Source organism: Anser brachyrhynchus (assembly GCF_964034855.1).
Source record: "Anser brachyrhynchus genome assembly, chromosome: 4".
NCBI lineage: Eukaryota > Metazoa > Chordata > Aves > Anseriformes > Anatidae > Anser > Anser brachyrhynchus.
The window spans coordinates 46,650,050-46,665,920 of record NC_137698.1 but is presented as its reverse complement, the minus strand read 5'-3'; the positions used below and the strand labels follow the sequence as shown (position 1 = coordinate 46,665,920).

At 48.4% G+C, this 15,871-nt stretch overlaps 2 protein-coding genes across 9 annotated transcripts; both read left to right on the top strand.

The window, feature by feature from the left end:
- Nucleotides 1-87: 87 nt before the first annotated feature.
- HNRNPDL (heterogeneous nuclear ribonucleoprotein D like) lies at nt 88-4,439 on the top strand. 5 transcript variants are annotated; one of them, XR_013951112.1, is made up of 9 exons: nt 90-266; nt 525-693; nt 772-933; nt 1,375-1,506; nt 1,622-1,736; nt 2,515-2,682; nt 2,895-2,992; nt 3,374-3,477; nt 4,170-4,439. XR_013951112.1 is itself a non-coding variant. In XM_080591650.1 (8 exons), exons 1-7 carry the CDS (start codon nt 178-180, stop codon nt 2,963-2,965), a joined length of 906 nt encoding a protein of 301 aa, XP_080447776.1. In that variant the 5' UTR covers nt 88-177; the 3' UTR covers nt 2,966-2,992; nt 4,170-4,439. The 5 variants fall into 5 exon arrangements, 3 of the variants coding, with proteins under 3 accessions (XP_080447776.1, XP_080447777.1, XP_080447775.1); XM_080591650.1 differs by lacking the exon at nt 3,374-3,477 and having other exon boundaries at nt 88-266; XR_013951113.1 differs by having other exon boundaries at nt 2,895-3,477.
- Nucleotides 4,440-5,082: 643 nt separating this feature from the next.
- On the top strand, nt 5,083-14,985 carry HNRNPD (heterogeneous nuclear ribonucleoprotein D). Of its 4 annotated transcripts, none has more exons than XR_013951110.1 (9): nt 5,083-5,382; nt 8,664-8,832; nt 9,661-9,822; nt 11,012-11,143; nt 12,066-12,165; nt 12,261-12,407; nt 13,355-13,452; nt 13,761-13,831; nt 14,669-14,985. XR_013951110.1 is itself a non-coding variant. In XM_080591648.1 (8 exons), the coding sequence occupies exons 1-7, from the start codon at nt 5,195-5,197 to the stop codon at nt 13,420-13,422; spliced, it is 966 nt and encodes a 321-aa protein (XP_080447774.1). In that variant the 5' UTR covers nt 5,083-5,194; the 3' UTR covers nt 13,423-13,452; nt 13,761-13,923. The 4 variants fall into 4 exon arrangements, 2 of the variants coding, with proteins under 2 accessions (XP_080447774.1, XP_080447773.1); XR_013951111.1 differs by having other exon boundaries at nt 13,761-13,867; XM_080591648.1 differs by lacking the exon at nt 14,669-14,985 and having other exon boundaries at nt 13,761-13,923.
- The last annotated feature ends 886 nt before the right edge of the window (nt 14,986-15,871 follow it).

Below are 15,871 nucleotides of genomic sequence, written 5' to 3'. Positions count from 1 at the left end.
CGCGATGCGGGCGGGCGCCGCCGGGGGGCGCTGTGCGGCGGCGCGCGGCGGGCGGCGCTGATTGGCTGCCGCCGCGGCTATATAAGGGCGGGGCGGGCGGCGCCCGGCTCTCTTCCGCCGCCATTTTCTGCGCCGAGCGGGTCTCCGCCGAGCCTCCCCCTCGCAGCAGCCCCCGCCATGGAGGACGCCACCGAGATGAGCGGCGGCCCGGAGGAGTTCGCCGAGGGCTCCAAGATCAACGCCAGCAAGAACCAGCAGGACGACGGGTACGGGCGGGGGGGCGGGGGCCGCCTCGCACAGCGCTCCCCCCCCCCCCCCCGGCCCTCCCCCATCCCGCCTCACGCGGGGGGGGGGCGGTGTTGTGGGGAGGGGGGCGTGGCCTGCCGGGGCGGGGGCGGGGCGGGGGTGGGAGGGGGCGAGGCGGGGCGGGGCGGCGGGTGTCGCTCAGGCGGAGCGACGTCCCCGGCAGCCAATGGGAGCGCGGCATGCCCCGTTAACCCCGCCCCCCTCCCGTGGCCCCGCAGGAAGATGTTCATCGGCGGCCTGAGCTGGGACACCAGCAAGAAGGACCTGACCGAGTACCTGTCCCGCTTCGGCGAGGTCGTGGACTGCACCATCAAGACGGACCCGGTGACCGGGCGCTCCCGCGGCTTCGGGTTCGTGCTCTTCAAGGACGCGGCCAGCGTGGAGAAGGTGCGTGGGGTGGGCACGGCGCCGCCCGGCGGGTCGGGGCCCGGCCGCCGCCCCCTCCTGAGAGCCTTCTTCCCCCAGGTCCTGGAACTGAAGGAGCACAAACTGGACGGGAAGCTAATAGACCCCAAGAGAGCAAAAGCCCTCAAGGGGAAGGAGCCGCCGAAAAAGGTGTTTGTTGGTGGGCTGAGCCCGGATACGTCGGAAGAACAGATAAAGGAGTACTTCGGTGCTTTTGGCGAGGTACGGTGTAGCAGTGTGCTAATAAAAAGCTTTCAAGTGAGCGTTGTCCCTGTCTTAAGACAGAAGAATTTTGGCGAGTGAGCAGGGTCTCTCCTTAAAATGAGAAAGCATCCCTCTCTGTGGTTGTGAAAAGTCTGCGTTCATCAATAGCTGTGACTGGCGTGGTAGGCTAACTGCAGCTGTCAATAGCTGCGATAGCTGTAGCTGTATTAGTTCCCCTGGTGCAACCTTACGACCCTGCAGCTGAATGTCCATAGTAGGTGGTCCTGACTGTGGTCAGGTAATCCCACCATTATAAGTGCAACTAGTTATTACCACTAAAACTAGTGAGATAACCTTTGAAAGCTCTTTTTAGCATGGGTGTTGGACTGATGAATGGCTCTGGTAGCACAAAAAGTTGGTTGCAGATGACCTGTAATTGATATGTACTTGTAATTTCAGATTGAAAACATTGAGCTTCCCATGGACACCAAGACGAACGAGAGGAGGGGTTTCTGCTTTATTACATACACGGATGAAGAGCCAGTCAAGAAGCTACTAGAAAGCAGATACCATCAAATTGGTTCAGGCAAGGTAGGGATGCTCTCTTTGCAAGCTTGTGAAATAAGCACTCTGTTGGCTTTCGTGAAAGCAGCTGACAGAAAGGTCTTGATATCCTTTCTGAGCATGAGGCTTTCTGTCTTAACAGTGTGAGATCAAAGTAGCACAGCCCAAAGAGGTGTACAGGCAACAGCAGCAGCAACAGAAAGGAGGAAAAAGCAATGCTTCTGGTGGACGAGGTGGTGGAAGGGGGCGTGGACGGGGTGAGTATTTTGGATATTGGAATTTGTGTACATGTATCGAAGATTAAGGTGTTTGCAGCTATGTACAGTTTTTGGGTTGCATGCAGAACTCGTGTTTAAAAAGAAACCTCTTAGTAAATGTGGTAGATTCAATTTTGGTGGTTGTAATAGCTTTTGGAAGCTAAAGAATCTTGGCTTGCATTGAAGCAGTCGAAGGGCAAGTGAGATGTAGGATATTTTTTAGTAGACCTACTTTCCACAGCCTAGCTCAATGCAAAGTGCAGTTGTCCTTTTGTGTGAAGAGATGCACTGTTGGTCTCCTCCTGGGTCAAAAATCATGCTGGTTAAAGGGGCAGTCACTTTCGAAAGAGGAGACAAGCCAGCAATTGTTACAGGTTGTTGCATGTCAGGTTTCAAAAGTCAAGCAGCCCTAAGTAATGCAGTAAAGTCTCTCGTGTGTTATAACTTTGTTCATTTAATTGATGATCTAAAAAGAGAAGGCTTATGGTAGGTGCTGCTGTTGTACATGGCTTGGTTTCATTTTTTCTGTTTTCTGCTGAATTGTTTATGAGCAGGACTTGTGTGCTCTTTCTCCTAATGTTTTCATGGGTGATTGTGTCTTAAAACACATCTCTGGTAGCCAACTGAAAGCAATCATTTTTTTTAGGAATTTTTTTGTGTTGGTAGGCAAGAGGGTTCTTGGAAGTAATAGTTGTGGCACTGAAAAATTGCAAGTAAAAGTGCCCTATGAGAGGAGTGAGAAGTTAGCCAACTTAACAACTTGTACGTTTGTTTTCAGGTCAGGGACAAAACTGGAATCAAGGATTTAATAACTATTACGATCAAGGATATGGAAACTACAATAGCGCTTACAGTGATCAAAGCTACAGTGGCTATGGAGGATATGACTACTCTGGGTACAACTATCCCAATTACGGATATGGGCCGGGATACACAGATTACAGTGGTAAATAGCTTAAATCTCCTTCAAGATAACAATTGCATGGATCTTGAAATGGGGTCCTCTCATATGCTGTTCTGCAACAGCTCTTGCTCTGAAGGCAGCATGGCTTGAAAAAGAGCAGACCTTTCTGGGGTGGTGGCCTGTACGGGAGGACTAGAGATGACTGAGTAGGATGTTAATTTTCATGGCATTTCCCCCCTTGTTTTCATGTACAGGTCAACAAAGCACGTATGGAAAAGCATCCCGTGGTGGCGGCAATCACCAAAACAACTACCAGCCATACTAAAGCAGTACCTAGTCCTTGAGGAAAGAGGTGTGTACATGAGTGCGAGGTCCACTCTAAGTATGCCTAATCTAATTTAAAGATCAATAGACAAATGAAGAGTAAAATCTTGCGTAGCGTGACTTTTTCTTTAATTAAACTTTTTTGTTAACTTAAAATACTTTTTTTTAAAACCAGCTTTGCCTACCGTGTCTATAGATCTTTAACTTTGTAAAAATGTGACTTTATCTTCTTTAGTACTTCAGAAAAACATAAGAGTTTTTCTGTTTTGTGTTGTGTACCAGGTGGTCTAGAGGAATAATTAAACTTATTAGAAGTATTAACAGGTAAAGTACTGAAATGGGTACAACTTAAGGAAAACAAGAATGTTGTCTTCTAACTCTGACATTATACCTTGTTTGTACCCGCCAGCGGGAACTTCATTGCAGGCCGTGTGTCACCCTGACCACGTCTATCTCTGGGGTCGCACGTTGCAGGCAGAGCGCAAGGCATACACCAGAAAACGCTGTCCTGTGGTATGGTCTCTTCCAACTTCATGTACCAGCGTAAAGATTAAAGTGGAAAACTTCAGACTTTGGCTTCTTTTTTAATCTTTTTGGAGATTTAAGTGTCTTAACTTAAATGGTTTTTTACAGGAGTTAAAGTACATAAATGCCTTTACAGCTTAATCATTTGGTCTTCTGTTTAGTGTTGTATTTCAATTGTGGAACCTCATTTTAAGTGTGCATTGTTTAAGATTTAATGCTTGCTTTTTTCTTTTTATAGCTAATAGTGAAATCTGCAAACCAAAACGAACTTTTAAATCTGGAAAGACATTAAAGATCATATGCACGTGGACCGTTGGAAGTAAAATGAGATCTGATTTGCCTTTGCGCAGCTGTTGCTGAGGCGGATAAGCACATGATTGGGAAACCCCTTCTTGGCGGTGTTTCCAGTGGAAAACCTGGTTCAGAACCTGATTAACCATAAAATTGGGATATGCGTAGTTCTGGAACAGCTTCCTGAATGGGCCAAGTGGCTAGATTTGGGAAGACAAATTTTTGACGGGTAACAAAACGTGGTGTTACCTTAGGAAATATGCATATGATCTTTAACAGTGACGAAAGGAATATATAGAAGACTTAAAGCAGTTCATGAAAATGGACCTTTTAACGATTCTTGTAGTACCTTGCGGAGTTCTGACATGCATTTTGTCTTGGTTTTTTAGGTGGAGATGCTGCAGCAAAGCCATCTTGCAGAGCATTGTGTGCGAGCGGAGGGTGGTCTTCGTGAGAGGAAATGACTATTTTGTAAAGACTTTTAGTGTACGACACAACTGTGTCCAACTGTATATAGCGGCCGGCTAGTTTTCTTTTATGGTTTTTACTTTCTTTTTGCCATTCATGTTATGACACAACGTGGACGTGTGTTTATACAAACTTTTATTTGTATAATTTCATGTTAAAGGATTCTCTTAATAAATGCTTCCCGAAGTGAATGTAGTCCTGACATTGGCTGTGGAGTGAGGTGCATGTAGTTATGTATAACCTGATTTTCTTCCTTGTGTAAAAAGGCAAGAGCAGTGCTGGACAGCAGATGTGGCTTAAGACAAAGGTGGGTGTGCAGCCCCTATTTTGAGTATGCCTTAAATGTAAGGATTGTAGACTTAATTAGCGTTAGAGGAGGGGACTAGGTCCCTAGCAGTACCCATCTCACATCTTTTAAAGAAGGAGTCTGCTTCTGGGCTATTGTGGCAGTGGAGGAGGCTGTACAGGAGGAGAGGCTTTATCTTAAATAGGTGGCAAGAGTTGAAGCTCCAGTCGTTCCAGATCAGAACCAACTTTGCACTTCTATTTGTGACTGAAGGAAGGGGACTGACAGATGAAGGCACTGCTTCCCTGTCCGTGCAGGGACCTCTTGCGTCTAGAAACCAGCCTCCAGCCCTGCCTCTGCCTTCCACCCATAGCGTAAACGCTTTTCTAAGCTTCCTTCGCTCTTAATTCCCCTCACAGTTTCCGAGGGAGCAGCGCGGGGTCTCCTCCCGCTCCCCGGGAGCTGCCTGAGGCGGGCCGGGCCCTGCCGCCGCCATGGCGTCACGTGGGGCGGCGCGGCGCCCCTTCCGCCCGCCATTTTAGGCTGGCTCGGCGTCGGCGCCATTAAGACGAGCGGGCGGCGGGCGGAGGGCTCGGGCCGGGGCCGCCACCGGGGCCGGCGCCGCGGCGGGGAAGCGGAGCCGGGGGCGGCGGCGGCGCCATGTCGGAGCAGCAGTTCGCCGTGGACGCGGCCGGCGGCGGGGGCGGCCCGGCGGAGCAGCCGGAACAGCCCGAGGGGCTGCCGGGGGCCGGCGCGGGGGGCGCCGACGGGGCTGGCGGCGGCGGCGGCGGCGGGGGCGAGTCGGAGGGAGCCAAGATCGACGCCAGCAAGAACGAGGAGGACGAGGGGTGAGCGGCGGCGCCCCGCGGTCGTGGCTCCCCCCGGGCGGCCCGCTCCGAGCCGGGAAGCTTCGGCCCCGGCCAAGTTGGGGGGTTTGTTTATTTCCTCGTTCCCTCGGAGGATGCTGCTGCTGCTGCTGCGGGAAGTTAAGGCGCGGCGCTCTGTGACGGAGAAGCGATGGCCGGAGCAGCGTCGCCAGGCTTCGTGCCACCCTCTGCCATTTCTCCTCCGGCAGCCCTAAAGAGAGGGGAAGGGACCGTGGGCTTGGGGGGCCGTAACGCGTATTGCTCTTCTGGCTCGCGCCACGAGGTGGGCTCTTGTCAGCGAGCCCACGAAACTCCCAGCGCAGGACTGTGCCGTAGGTGACGAGTTTAAGCGCAGAACGAATGCGGTTTTTCATCTCCCCAAAGTCTGGTGCTTGGCAGGGGGCAGAGAGCAGCCTTCCTACAGCAGGTGAAGTTCATGTAGAATAGATCCAGTTCCAGGACGGGCTGCCGCTCCGTGCTGGTGCCTGTCGTGCTGCTGTGAAACTCAGGCAGCAAGTGTGTTTTTTCAAGGCAGAAAATAAAAACTGAATAAAGGAGCAGTAGCTGTGTGTGTCCTGTCAGGACTTGCAGAGAAGCCTCCCCTTTTGTAATAAACCAGGGTGTTGCTGACAGTGCGGAGACGCAACAGGAACGTGTTTTGAGTGCTTTCCCAGTGCTCATGGGAGCCTAGATGTTATCCTCACTTCTTCCTACCTTAAGTACCTCACTTTAAGTTCTGTCACCATTTTCATATTTGTTCTGCCTTTACCTATCGAAGGGTTGCATGAGGACGTACGCTTTTTTTTGAGTCAGCACAGCCTCTGAGGAGTTGTCACTGCGTGGTGTGGTGATGCGGGGCACTGAGTACACTGTAGTGTACGTCGGCTTGTAGTTGAGTTCAGTCTTTCAGCCCATGAGAGAATAGTTTTTGACCTGTCACTTGTTGGTAACACTGTATGGGAAACTGTTTTTGACAGCTCTTGGAGGCAGAGGGAAGACAGCGTGCCCTCAGTAGTTGCTGGATGGAGGTATGATAGTGGTTCCTTTACATTAGGAATTAGAGACAGGATTTTCAGCAACTGAGTGCACCCTCAATTTTTCCCAGGTACGATCTTTGTACTCAGATATCCCTAAGTTGGCAACTGCTGGGAAACATCCCGATCAGGCATCTGGAGAAAGGCCACAGCCAGTCACTGCTTCTGTGTATGCTCAGTTTAGCTATGTCCGAAGCTTGAAAGCTTGGCCAGTGCCCTTCTGGTGACCTATTTTGGAAAAACGTGCACTGATGTGACTTCAACCAGCCAAGCCGTGGTTTGGAAAGGACGCGTGTTTCACTAGGTTTTGACAGTACGGTGGCACGGCTCGTAATTGTCATTTGTGGTACTGTTGGTGTTGTAGCCTTGCTTTGGCCTCAGTTTTGCAGTGGAGCTGAAAAACTTTTGCTGTAGTGGAAAGCTGGAGCAATTAGGTTTTGCTGCTCCGTGACTGCAGTCACACATTCAGTTTTTGCGCGGTGCTGGGGAAATCCTTCAGAAGGGCAGGAATTTCAAACTCCTGGTTTGGGTCGTGAACGTAGTGATAGAAAGCAGGGTTTTGTAGTTTGTGTTAATTGTTCTGCTGACAGCTGTAAAAGGGATGTTTTGTACGGCATGAAGCCCGTGTACGTTCTACAGGAACTGCTCCAGTGTCAGTATCTCCCATGTGTCAGAAATACGATGCTGCATCCTCGGCGTGTGTTGTGTTTTGCTGCTTAGAAAAAACACACGACAACAAACAGGATGACTGTTAATGATACCAGGCTTTCTTTGGATGACTGAACCCTGCTGGTCGGAGGCTACCGTTTTACTAGCATGGTCCATTTGCTCATGTCACTCCCAAAAACAGTAAGAGGTCGCCAAGGTAGGGCATCCAGTGCTTTTTGGAGAAAAGAGAGCTGGAACTAATGGGAGAGGTGAATAAAGCTATGGGGGATTGGTGCTCCTGTTGATAGATGGAAAAACTTCATGTGGAAACAGATGAAGCTTCTGAGCCCTGCTGCGTCTGGAGGTTCGAGACATTTGTCAGAAGCTGAACCTTCCTGTTTATTTCGTAAGAGCACAGCCAGTTCAGCGAGGCTTGGGGTGAGTTCAGATGAACAGCTTGGGTTTGAGAGGGCTGGACCTGTGGAAGTGCAGCGCGATCGGAGCAGGGATGCCTGTGTGTGTGCGGCACGTGCAGGAGATGGAAGCGCGCTTGGGTGCTTGCGCAGGTTGTCTGAAAACAGTGCGTGTCATTGTGAAATAAATCGGCAGAGCTTCGGAGAACACGTTTTTACACATTTCAGTGGATCATACCTTTCAGTTCTGAGCCTGTCATAAAATCTTCTTTATCAGCATTAGAAGAGATCATCTCAAAACGAATCCTCTCTGAATGAGAGCATAAGCCTCGTGCCTGATGACTAGGGCATTGCATTCCTGCGCTCGTTGGCTTGATTTTCAGTTGATGCAAGTCGTCAAGCATTTCCTTCAGCGGTGCAGCAGTGCCTGAATTTTTTGTGCCACACTGCTGTTTCCAGACGGTCATGATTTGAATCCAAGCTTCCAGCGTGCTTGTGTAATTAAAAGTCATGACTAAAGGTACCTTTCGTACCCGTTTTCCCAGCAGCACGGCTCCTGTAAACAGTCTGTAGGGAAGTTGTTCTGGGGATTGGTTTGGATTATGCCAGCTGTTTATATCATGTTTTGGGGAGGAAAAGTTAGCTTTGAGCATCCAATACTTAGCTTTTTTACACCTTTATGGGGAAGCGGACTCGACTGCGCTTTTTTATTTGTTTTTTGGTGTACTCGTGCTGGCATGCGTGCATTCCAGGCGAGTGTGTCAGTGCTCCTGGGTACCCCTGCTGCCTTAGACATGTATCGGTCCTGCCTCTGCTTCACAAACAGCTGTGGGGGGCTTCGCAGAGACCCGTGTGGGTTAAGCCTGTGGGTCAGTAGCGACGGGGTTGCAGGGAGGTAGCAGTACACCTTTACATCGCTCCTTGCGGCTTCTTGGGGTAGTGACGTAAACAACTGCAGCGGAAGGCTGCGCATGCCTGCAGGCCTGTATCTGTTCTGGCCAGGATCGTTTCAGCAACGTGTCGAAAAGTGCGGGGCCTCCTATGCGCGCCTGGGGTGTCACTGATAAAGCCCTGCTACTCCTTATGTAAGGCAGCTGAGCTCGTACAGCTTGATGGCGTGGGATCTTAGGTGAAGTGTCTTAACGGGCTAACCTTCTTGTCTCAACAGGAAAATGTTCATTGGCGGCCTTAGCTGGGACACTACAAAGAAAGACCTGAAGGACTATTTCTCTAAATTTGGCGAAGTTGTAGACTGCACTCTGAAGTTAGACCCCATCACTGGGCGATCGAGAGGCTTCGGCTTTGTACTCTTTAAAGAATCGGAGAGCGTAGATAAGGTAATATTAATGTGATCAAATGGCACCTTAAATTGTAGTCCGCAAAGGTGCAGCACTCAGGTGACTGCACACATAGTTATTTGCACATAACCTGTTACAGATGATTTTGGGATGCAACCTATTTAAGATGCTGCTTATGGAAATGTTCTTTTCCCACACTTAGTCGTGCCACAGCGGCCGGGAGCAGCAGCGGCTCCCAGAATAGGCCTTTGGGTACTTGCAGGGGAACGTGCTGCAACCCACTGGCCTTGTGCAATTCGAAACTACCATGTATAATACACCTGCTGCCTACCGCCAGGGAAGTGGTGATGCTAAAAGTGCGCCAAGTCCTCGTGTTCCAGAGCTGCAGGGTGACCCCTGCAGTGGGGTCGGTGGCTTTGATGCATTTGGGCATTATTCTAGCAAAAATTAGGCGTTAGCCTTTCTAAAGTGCTGCTGATGTAGCACCCAGAAGATTTGTCACCTTCGTTGATCTTTGGTGGTATCTAAGGCACAGATAAAACCCTTCTTTACTTTATGAGGTGGGAGGAGGGGAGGAGGGGATTGTGCAGTGCTTTCTGGGAAATGTTATGTCCGTATTTCCTTGGGTGATAAGTGGCTGCAGGTTATTCCTTAAAGGCTTTAGTAGAACCGTCTGTGTCAGTGGACAGTGATCAAAATCATGCAACTGTTTGGGTTTGTGGAACAAATAATCATTGGAATAAAAATATTGCCGCTGAAGTGCTAGCATTACCAAAGCTCAAGTATGAATTAGCTGAGCCTTGCTCAAAACTCCCGTGAAACATTTAGCTTGAACTGTGAATAAGGTCTTGTTTTAATTTTCCACAGGTCATGGACCAGAAAGAACACAAGCTGAATGGGAAGGTCATTGATCCTAAAAGAGCTAAAGCCATGAAAACAAAAGAACCCGTCAAAAAGATTTTTGTTGGGGGCTTATCTCCAGACACACCTGAAGAGAAAATACGGGAATACTTTGGAGGTTTTGGTGAGGTACGTGGCAAAATAAATTGCTCGCTCTTCAAAAATCGGTAATTAAAAACAGCTCCCAAACTCAGTCTTGTTTGAAGCTACGGTAAGCTTAACAGCCAGTGTAATTCCACGTGTTTTGCTTCTCAGAATCTTAACAATAAGGGTATCACGTGGAGGCTGGGATTTGCATGGGTTGGTAATGTGGACGGGGTTATTGGAAGGAGGAGCTGGGGCACATCAGAGACTTGGGACCTGATCTGCGGGATGCCTGAATGTCTTGAGCAAGGCAGGCGTGGGAGGCACGGTTTCGGAGCATGCTGCCTGGGTTAGCTGGCTGAGATGCTCTTCAGGCAGGCCAGCTCATCTGCTGTGGCAGGGATTCAGGCAGTTTTCTGAAATTCTCTGCAACTCTATATTCTGTCTCTCTCTCTGTCCCCCATTTTGGTGGTGCAGGCGGACTGTCACAAAATACCACCTCGGAGCTTAAAAGCTGCCCTGTAGGAGCTTGGTAAGGGTGATGGGAGTTGGCAGCAGCTTCTCTACTTATTGTAAGGTGTTGCCAGCATCAGGTCATGACAGCTCAGCTGTCGGGGAGCTGGGTTTTCCAATACCTGCCTGGTGGCCTGTACCAGAGGCTACAACAACTATTTCCTTAGGCCAAATCCTCCCGTGCCACTTGCAAGGAGAACTTTGTGTTTGCAGTTAGGTGTTGAACAGTATCATTTGTCCTGTTCAACAAACAATTTTAGTAGCGTGATGAACGAGCAGAACTATGTTTTTTTGCAAAGATAGACGTTCTTCATACAAAGCTTGAAGATTTAGCTCTGCTCAAGGGTGGAAACACCTAGTTTAGCCCCGTCCTAACTGACATAACTGTAAATCAGATTGAGAGTACTTATCCAGCACGAGTAAAATACTCCTTGTGCAGCATGATCCGTTAGAGCTCCGGAGCAGGCAAGTGATGAGTTAGATGAAAGCAGTCACTTACGCAGTTAGGAACATAATTTCTAGTGATGATAATCGTGTTCACAATGTCAGTGATGATGGATGTAGTGATGCTGATTTGCATCGACTAACGTAAAGCCCTGCGATGAAAGCACACTATCGTATTCTAGTTGAAATAATTTTATTTGGCAAATACGAGCTGTTAGAAATGTTTTCAAGTCGTGCAAATGGCAGGATAAAATGTAACACAACTGTTCTCTACCAGGTTGAGTCTATAGAGCTCCCCATGGACAACAAAACTAACAAGAGGCGTGGATTTTGCTTCATTACTTTCAAGGAGGAGGAACCAGTGAAGAAAATAATGGAAAAGAAATACCACAACGTTGGGCTTAGTAAAGTAGGTGACTTTTTTCCTAGAGAAACTGAACACTGACAGTAGAGTGAATTACATGATCATTTCTGGCTGGTTTTGAAGAATAGTCTGAAAATACCTATAAGCTTTATTTCTCTCATGTTGTGCTAAACCTATGAAGCATTTCTAGAGGTGCTAGTAATTGGTTACAGAAAGCCTATGAGCTGAGGGGTCTTCCCGTGACGTTTTGTTCTGCACGCCCTGTGGGGAGAGGGCTGGCAGCAGCGTGGTTGTTGGCTCTGACGCTCCCAGGTTGTCTGGCGGTGTGCCCTGGGTGCTGCCTCACTCATCTGCTCCGGGAGGTTTAACCACGCTTTCCAAGTCACTGGATCTTTAATCAAGTCACTGGAGTGTTTAATCTGGAAATACTCTGTTGTTTAGGCAAAATGCCAATTTATCTTAGAGTGCTTCCGGAACTGAACTGAAATGGGAAGCTAGGCTTTCCTGTTGGAAGTTACCTTCCTTCAGAAATGTGTTTAAAATTAAACCTTGTAACCCAAACTCAATTTGTAGCCGGCCTCTTCCTCGTGGGATGGATATGCAGTGGAAGCTTTGGGAACTGAGCAAAACGCAACGATACTTTTGTAGCTCAGAGCTGAGTTTGCTTTTCCCAAATAAATACCTCAGAGGTCTGTTCTAAAGTTAAAACAGAAAGAAATACAATGAAACAAGTGTTGTTTTTCAGAATTGGTTCTACTGACAGGAAGGTGGGGAACTTGAAAAGTCTTTACAATGTCAGTGTCTTTCAGCAATGCTCAAGTTGAAGAGTGTAAGCTCTGCATTTTGTTCCCAGGAAGAGCACCGGGGTGACCAAATTTTATTTTCCGCTTAACGTTCCGTAAGCTTAGGAATTCTTGGTGAAGATTGTTGCTGCGAATCGGATCTGATGTCAACTTTCCTTTTCCAGTGTGAAATAAAAGTAGCCATGTCAAAGGAACAGTACCAGCAGCAGCAGCAGTGGGGGAGCAGAGGAGGATTTGTCGGAAGAGCTCGAGGAAGAGGCGGCGGTAAGTTTGCACTGGCGTGGTATAAGACGTCGAGGGGCTTGCTTGAGCGAAAGCAAGTCTCCTGCAGTTCTGAGTTCTGGCACGCTGTGTTGCAGGCCCCAGTCAAAACTGGAACCAGGGATACAGCAGCTACTGGAATCAGGGGTATGGGAACTATGGCTACAACAGCCAAGGGTACGGAGGTTACGGAGGATACGACTACACTGGTTACAACAACTACTACGGATATGGTGACTATAGCAGTAAGTACCGAACTTCTTGTGAAAAGCCCTGCTGTTGGAAAGAAAATTGCTGACACAAATACAAAAAACAAACAAACACCAAACTGTCTTTAAAAGCATATTGGTTTAGGTTTTCAGCTAGCTTAGCAGCATTCCTCTTACGTGTGAGGTCCTTGGTGTGCTGGTTTCCAGTGCCCCTCTGTCCCCAGCTTTTGTGTCACACCAAGTCAGGTGCTTGTGCACATCCGTTGTGCAGTCAGGCTGTGGTACTGCCTGGAAAGCCTCATCCTTTCCGGGGTGCCGGGGAGATGGAGTATTGCCTCTCCTGGTGGCAGGGGAAGGTGCCCGTCGGCTTCCTAATGCACACCTCACTTTTAGATGGTCAGAGAGCACACCTGCCTCAGCTGTCTCCTTACAAACGTGCTCTGCAGACTGTTCAGGCTCACGAAGGGGCTGTCTTGGCCGAGAATAGAACACAAATTTGAGTCCAGCAGTGGCTGCGTCATACATCGTTAAGTTACCCGTCTTCAGAAGACTGTAGTTAGCACAGAGGTGATATGGCCGTAATCAGAATTTGGGGATGGACCAGCAGCTGCACAATTATACACTCCTGCAAAATAGTGGGGGGAGTTTTTTTTTGGGGGGTGTTTTCCTCCTGATCCCTTGGTAAATTTGTTCTGCCTTAGCGTGCCAATAACTACTCACAATTTGGGAATAGCCTAGCATTTTTGTGAATGTGTTTGTTTTCTCCCACATGCTTTTGAAGGGGTGAGCGTAAAATCGTTATGTTCTGGGGAGGCTGGAGCTGTGGGTAGGATGAAAACCGTTGTGAGCAGCTTGATGCTGCTGAGGTGTCGGGGTGCGGGAAGCTGGCTCTGAAAGCTGCCTTAGCTGGTGGCGTTGATGTTTCCTCCTGAAACACGGCCGCCCCCGGAGCTTCCCATCTGACGGCTTTCTGTTGTGTTTAGATCAGCAGAGTGGTTATGGGAAAGTATCTCGGCGAGGTGGTCATCAAAATAGCTACAAACCATACTAAATTATTCCGTTCGCAACTTACCCTGAACAGGTATGTCCTGACTATGTACCTGCAACCTGATTTTGTACTTAATAGTAATTTTTCAAATCTATTGCGTAAGCTATTGTAATGATTAATGCTTTAAAATTTCACAGCACCCAGACGTGCTTACCGTAATGTAACGTAATGACTTTGAAGATATGTAACACAGGTGCTCTTAAGCTTTTGCCTTTTGCCCTATAATTAACAAGTCAGTAAAGTTAACAGGTAAAGTACTGCTAATGGGTACAAATTAAGGAATTGCAGCGAAACAATATTGCCTACTAACTCTGACATTATACCTTGTTTGTACCCGCCAGCGGGAACTTCATTGCAGGCCCTGTGTCGCGCTGACTTCACGATTCTCACAGGCCCGCTCAATGCGGACAGGGTACGAGATGCTCACGCTCTCGAATGCTGCCGTTTGGTATGGTCTCTTCCAACATCCTGTATCAGCATTATAAAATAAAATGGATACTTCAAGCTTTGCCTTCACTTATTTCTTTGCTTTTAAAACTATATGTAATGTAATTTTAATGCATTTTTTACAGGCCCAGTAATGGTTAAATACGTCAGCTTACTGAATAATTTTAACTTTGTTCTTCTAAGGATACAGCTTGTCTCTGGATTTTCCAGTCTTAATTTTATATTTTATTAATCTATTTTAATGCTTGCTTTTCCCATTTATAGACATGGTAGCAGTAATTGCAAGAAGTTCTTGAGCTGAATTCCTGTTGTGTCGACTTCTCCTTAGCTTCTGAGCACAATCCTACTATAGTAGTCGATGTAACCTTTTCTTCTAGTTGTATTTTCTTAACGGATAAGCTAATAATACTCTATAGTGGGTCGGCACAATTCCTAAACGCAACCTTTTGGGCCGGAAAGGTCCGTCCACCAGAGTAGCTTTTGGTGGTGGTTACAGGTATCTGAGATGTCTCGCAACATCTGAGACTAGAAGCGTTTTGTCAGTAAATTCACAGCTTACGATGAAAAGCTTGCCTTAAACATTGGCGCACATGTGGATTTCCAGCTCATGGACTCTCCTGTTCAGCTTTAATTTTAAAAAGCATATATTTACACGATTAATGTTGATATACCATATTTACGTAGAGTGGGACATAGGGGTATCTAAAAAGCAGTTTTCTGTTAATAAAAAAGAAAGAAAAAGCTGTTCTGCCTGCTGTCAGTTGGCACAGAATGACTTGTTCCTCTCTTTTCTTTCTCCTAGGTGCAGCAGCAGTATTTTCTCATGGGAAGAGTCATTTGGGGCGGCACATGCTGCCTGCTAATAGCAGTTCAGACTAATTTTTGTATCAAGTCCATGATGGGAAGTAAGCCGTGGGGTCCCCCTGAAGTTTAATTGAGTGCTTGTTAAGGCAAAATGGCTTTCACACCGTCTTATTTCTTAACCACGATGCTTACCGATCGCTTTGTTTTACGCCCCTCCCTCTGTACCGTAGCGCGCGTCCTGTGTTGAAGCCCCGTGTGGCAGTGTCCTGCTGTAGTGGTGTCGGGCCGGTTTTTTAATAAATCTTTTTGTACGAACCTGCTGCGATTGGGGGTACCGGGGGGGGAAGGCATCAGCGGCGGAGCCCGGGGTGGCGGGGGTGCTGTGCTGTGGGTCTTGGCAAGCAGCTCCTTGGGTGGTTTTGGGGGCTCAGTTGCACCCCCCCCTCCCAAAGGTGTGTTTCTGGATCTTGAGCAGAGGCCGAGTCATGCGTGTTCAGGGCCTGAAAGCGCAGGCTGAGTCGCATGGTTTTGGGGCTCTGGAAACAAGGCTGAGTCGTTCGTTTTCAGAGGTTGGAAATGGAGAGCCAGCGCTGCCTTTTGGGGCTGGAGAGCGAGCTGCAAGCCAGAGGGTGGGGGAATTGCTGAAACTTCCCTACTGCCTAAGCCCTCCAGTCTCTGATGGAAAATGGAGGCTTAAGTGCCATGGTTCGGCACTCAGAAAAGTAGCTAAGCCCTATCTTTTTCCTGCTTGAAAATGGAGGCAAAGTGCTACATTTAGGGGCCAAAACTGGAGACTTAAGTCCCACCTTTTCACAGCAGAAAAGCAGGGCCTAGTGCCATGGTTTGGAGACTCAAAAAAAACACCTAAGTCAGTCAGTCCTATCTTTGTTCCTGCTTGAAAATGGAGACTAAGCACTACATTTTCAAAGCAGGAAAGCAAGGCCTGGCACCGCACTTCAGGATCCCTAAAATGAGCTCTGTGAGATGTTTTTTGGGGGGCTCCAAAAGCAAGGCCCCATGTAGTGTTTGTGAAGCCTGGCCAAAGACCCAGTGCTGCATTTTCAGTGCCTGAAAGCGGAGGCTCAGTCCTGTGCTGGTGGACCTCAGAAAGTGGCTCCACTTTTTTGGTTTTGGGGACCAGGCAGGCGAGGGAGGGGGGAGGGTGTCGGGGCAGGCATGCAGACCCTCAGGGGAGAAAGTG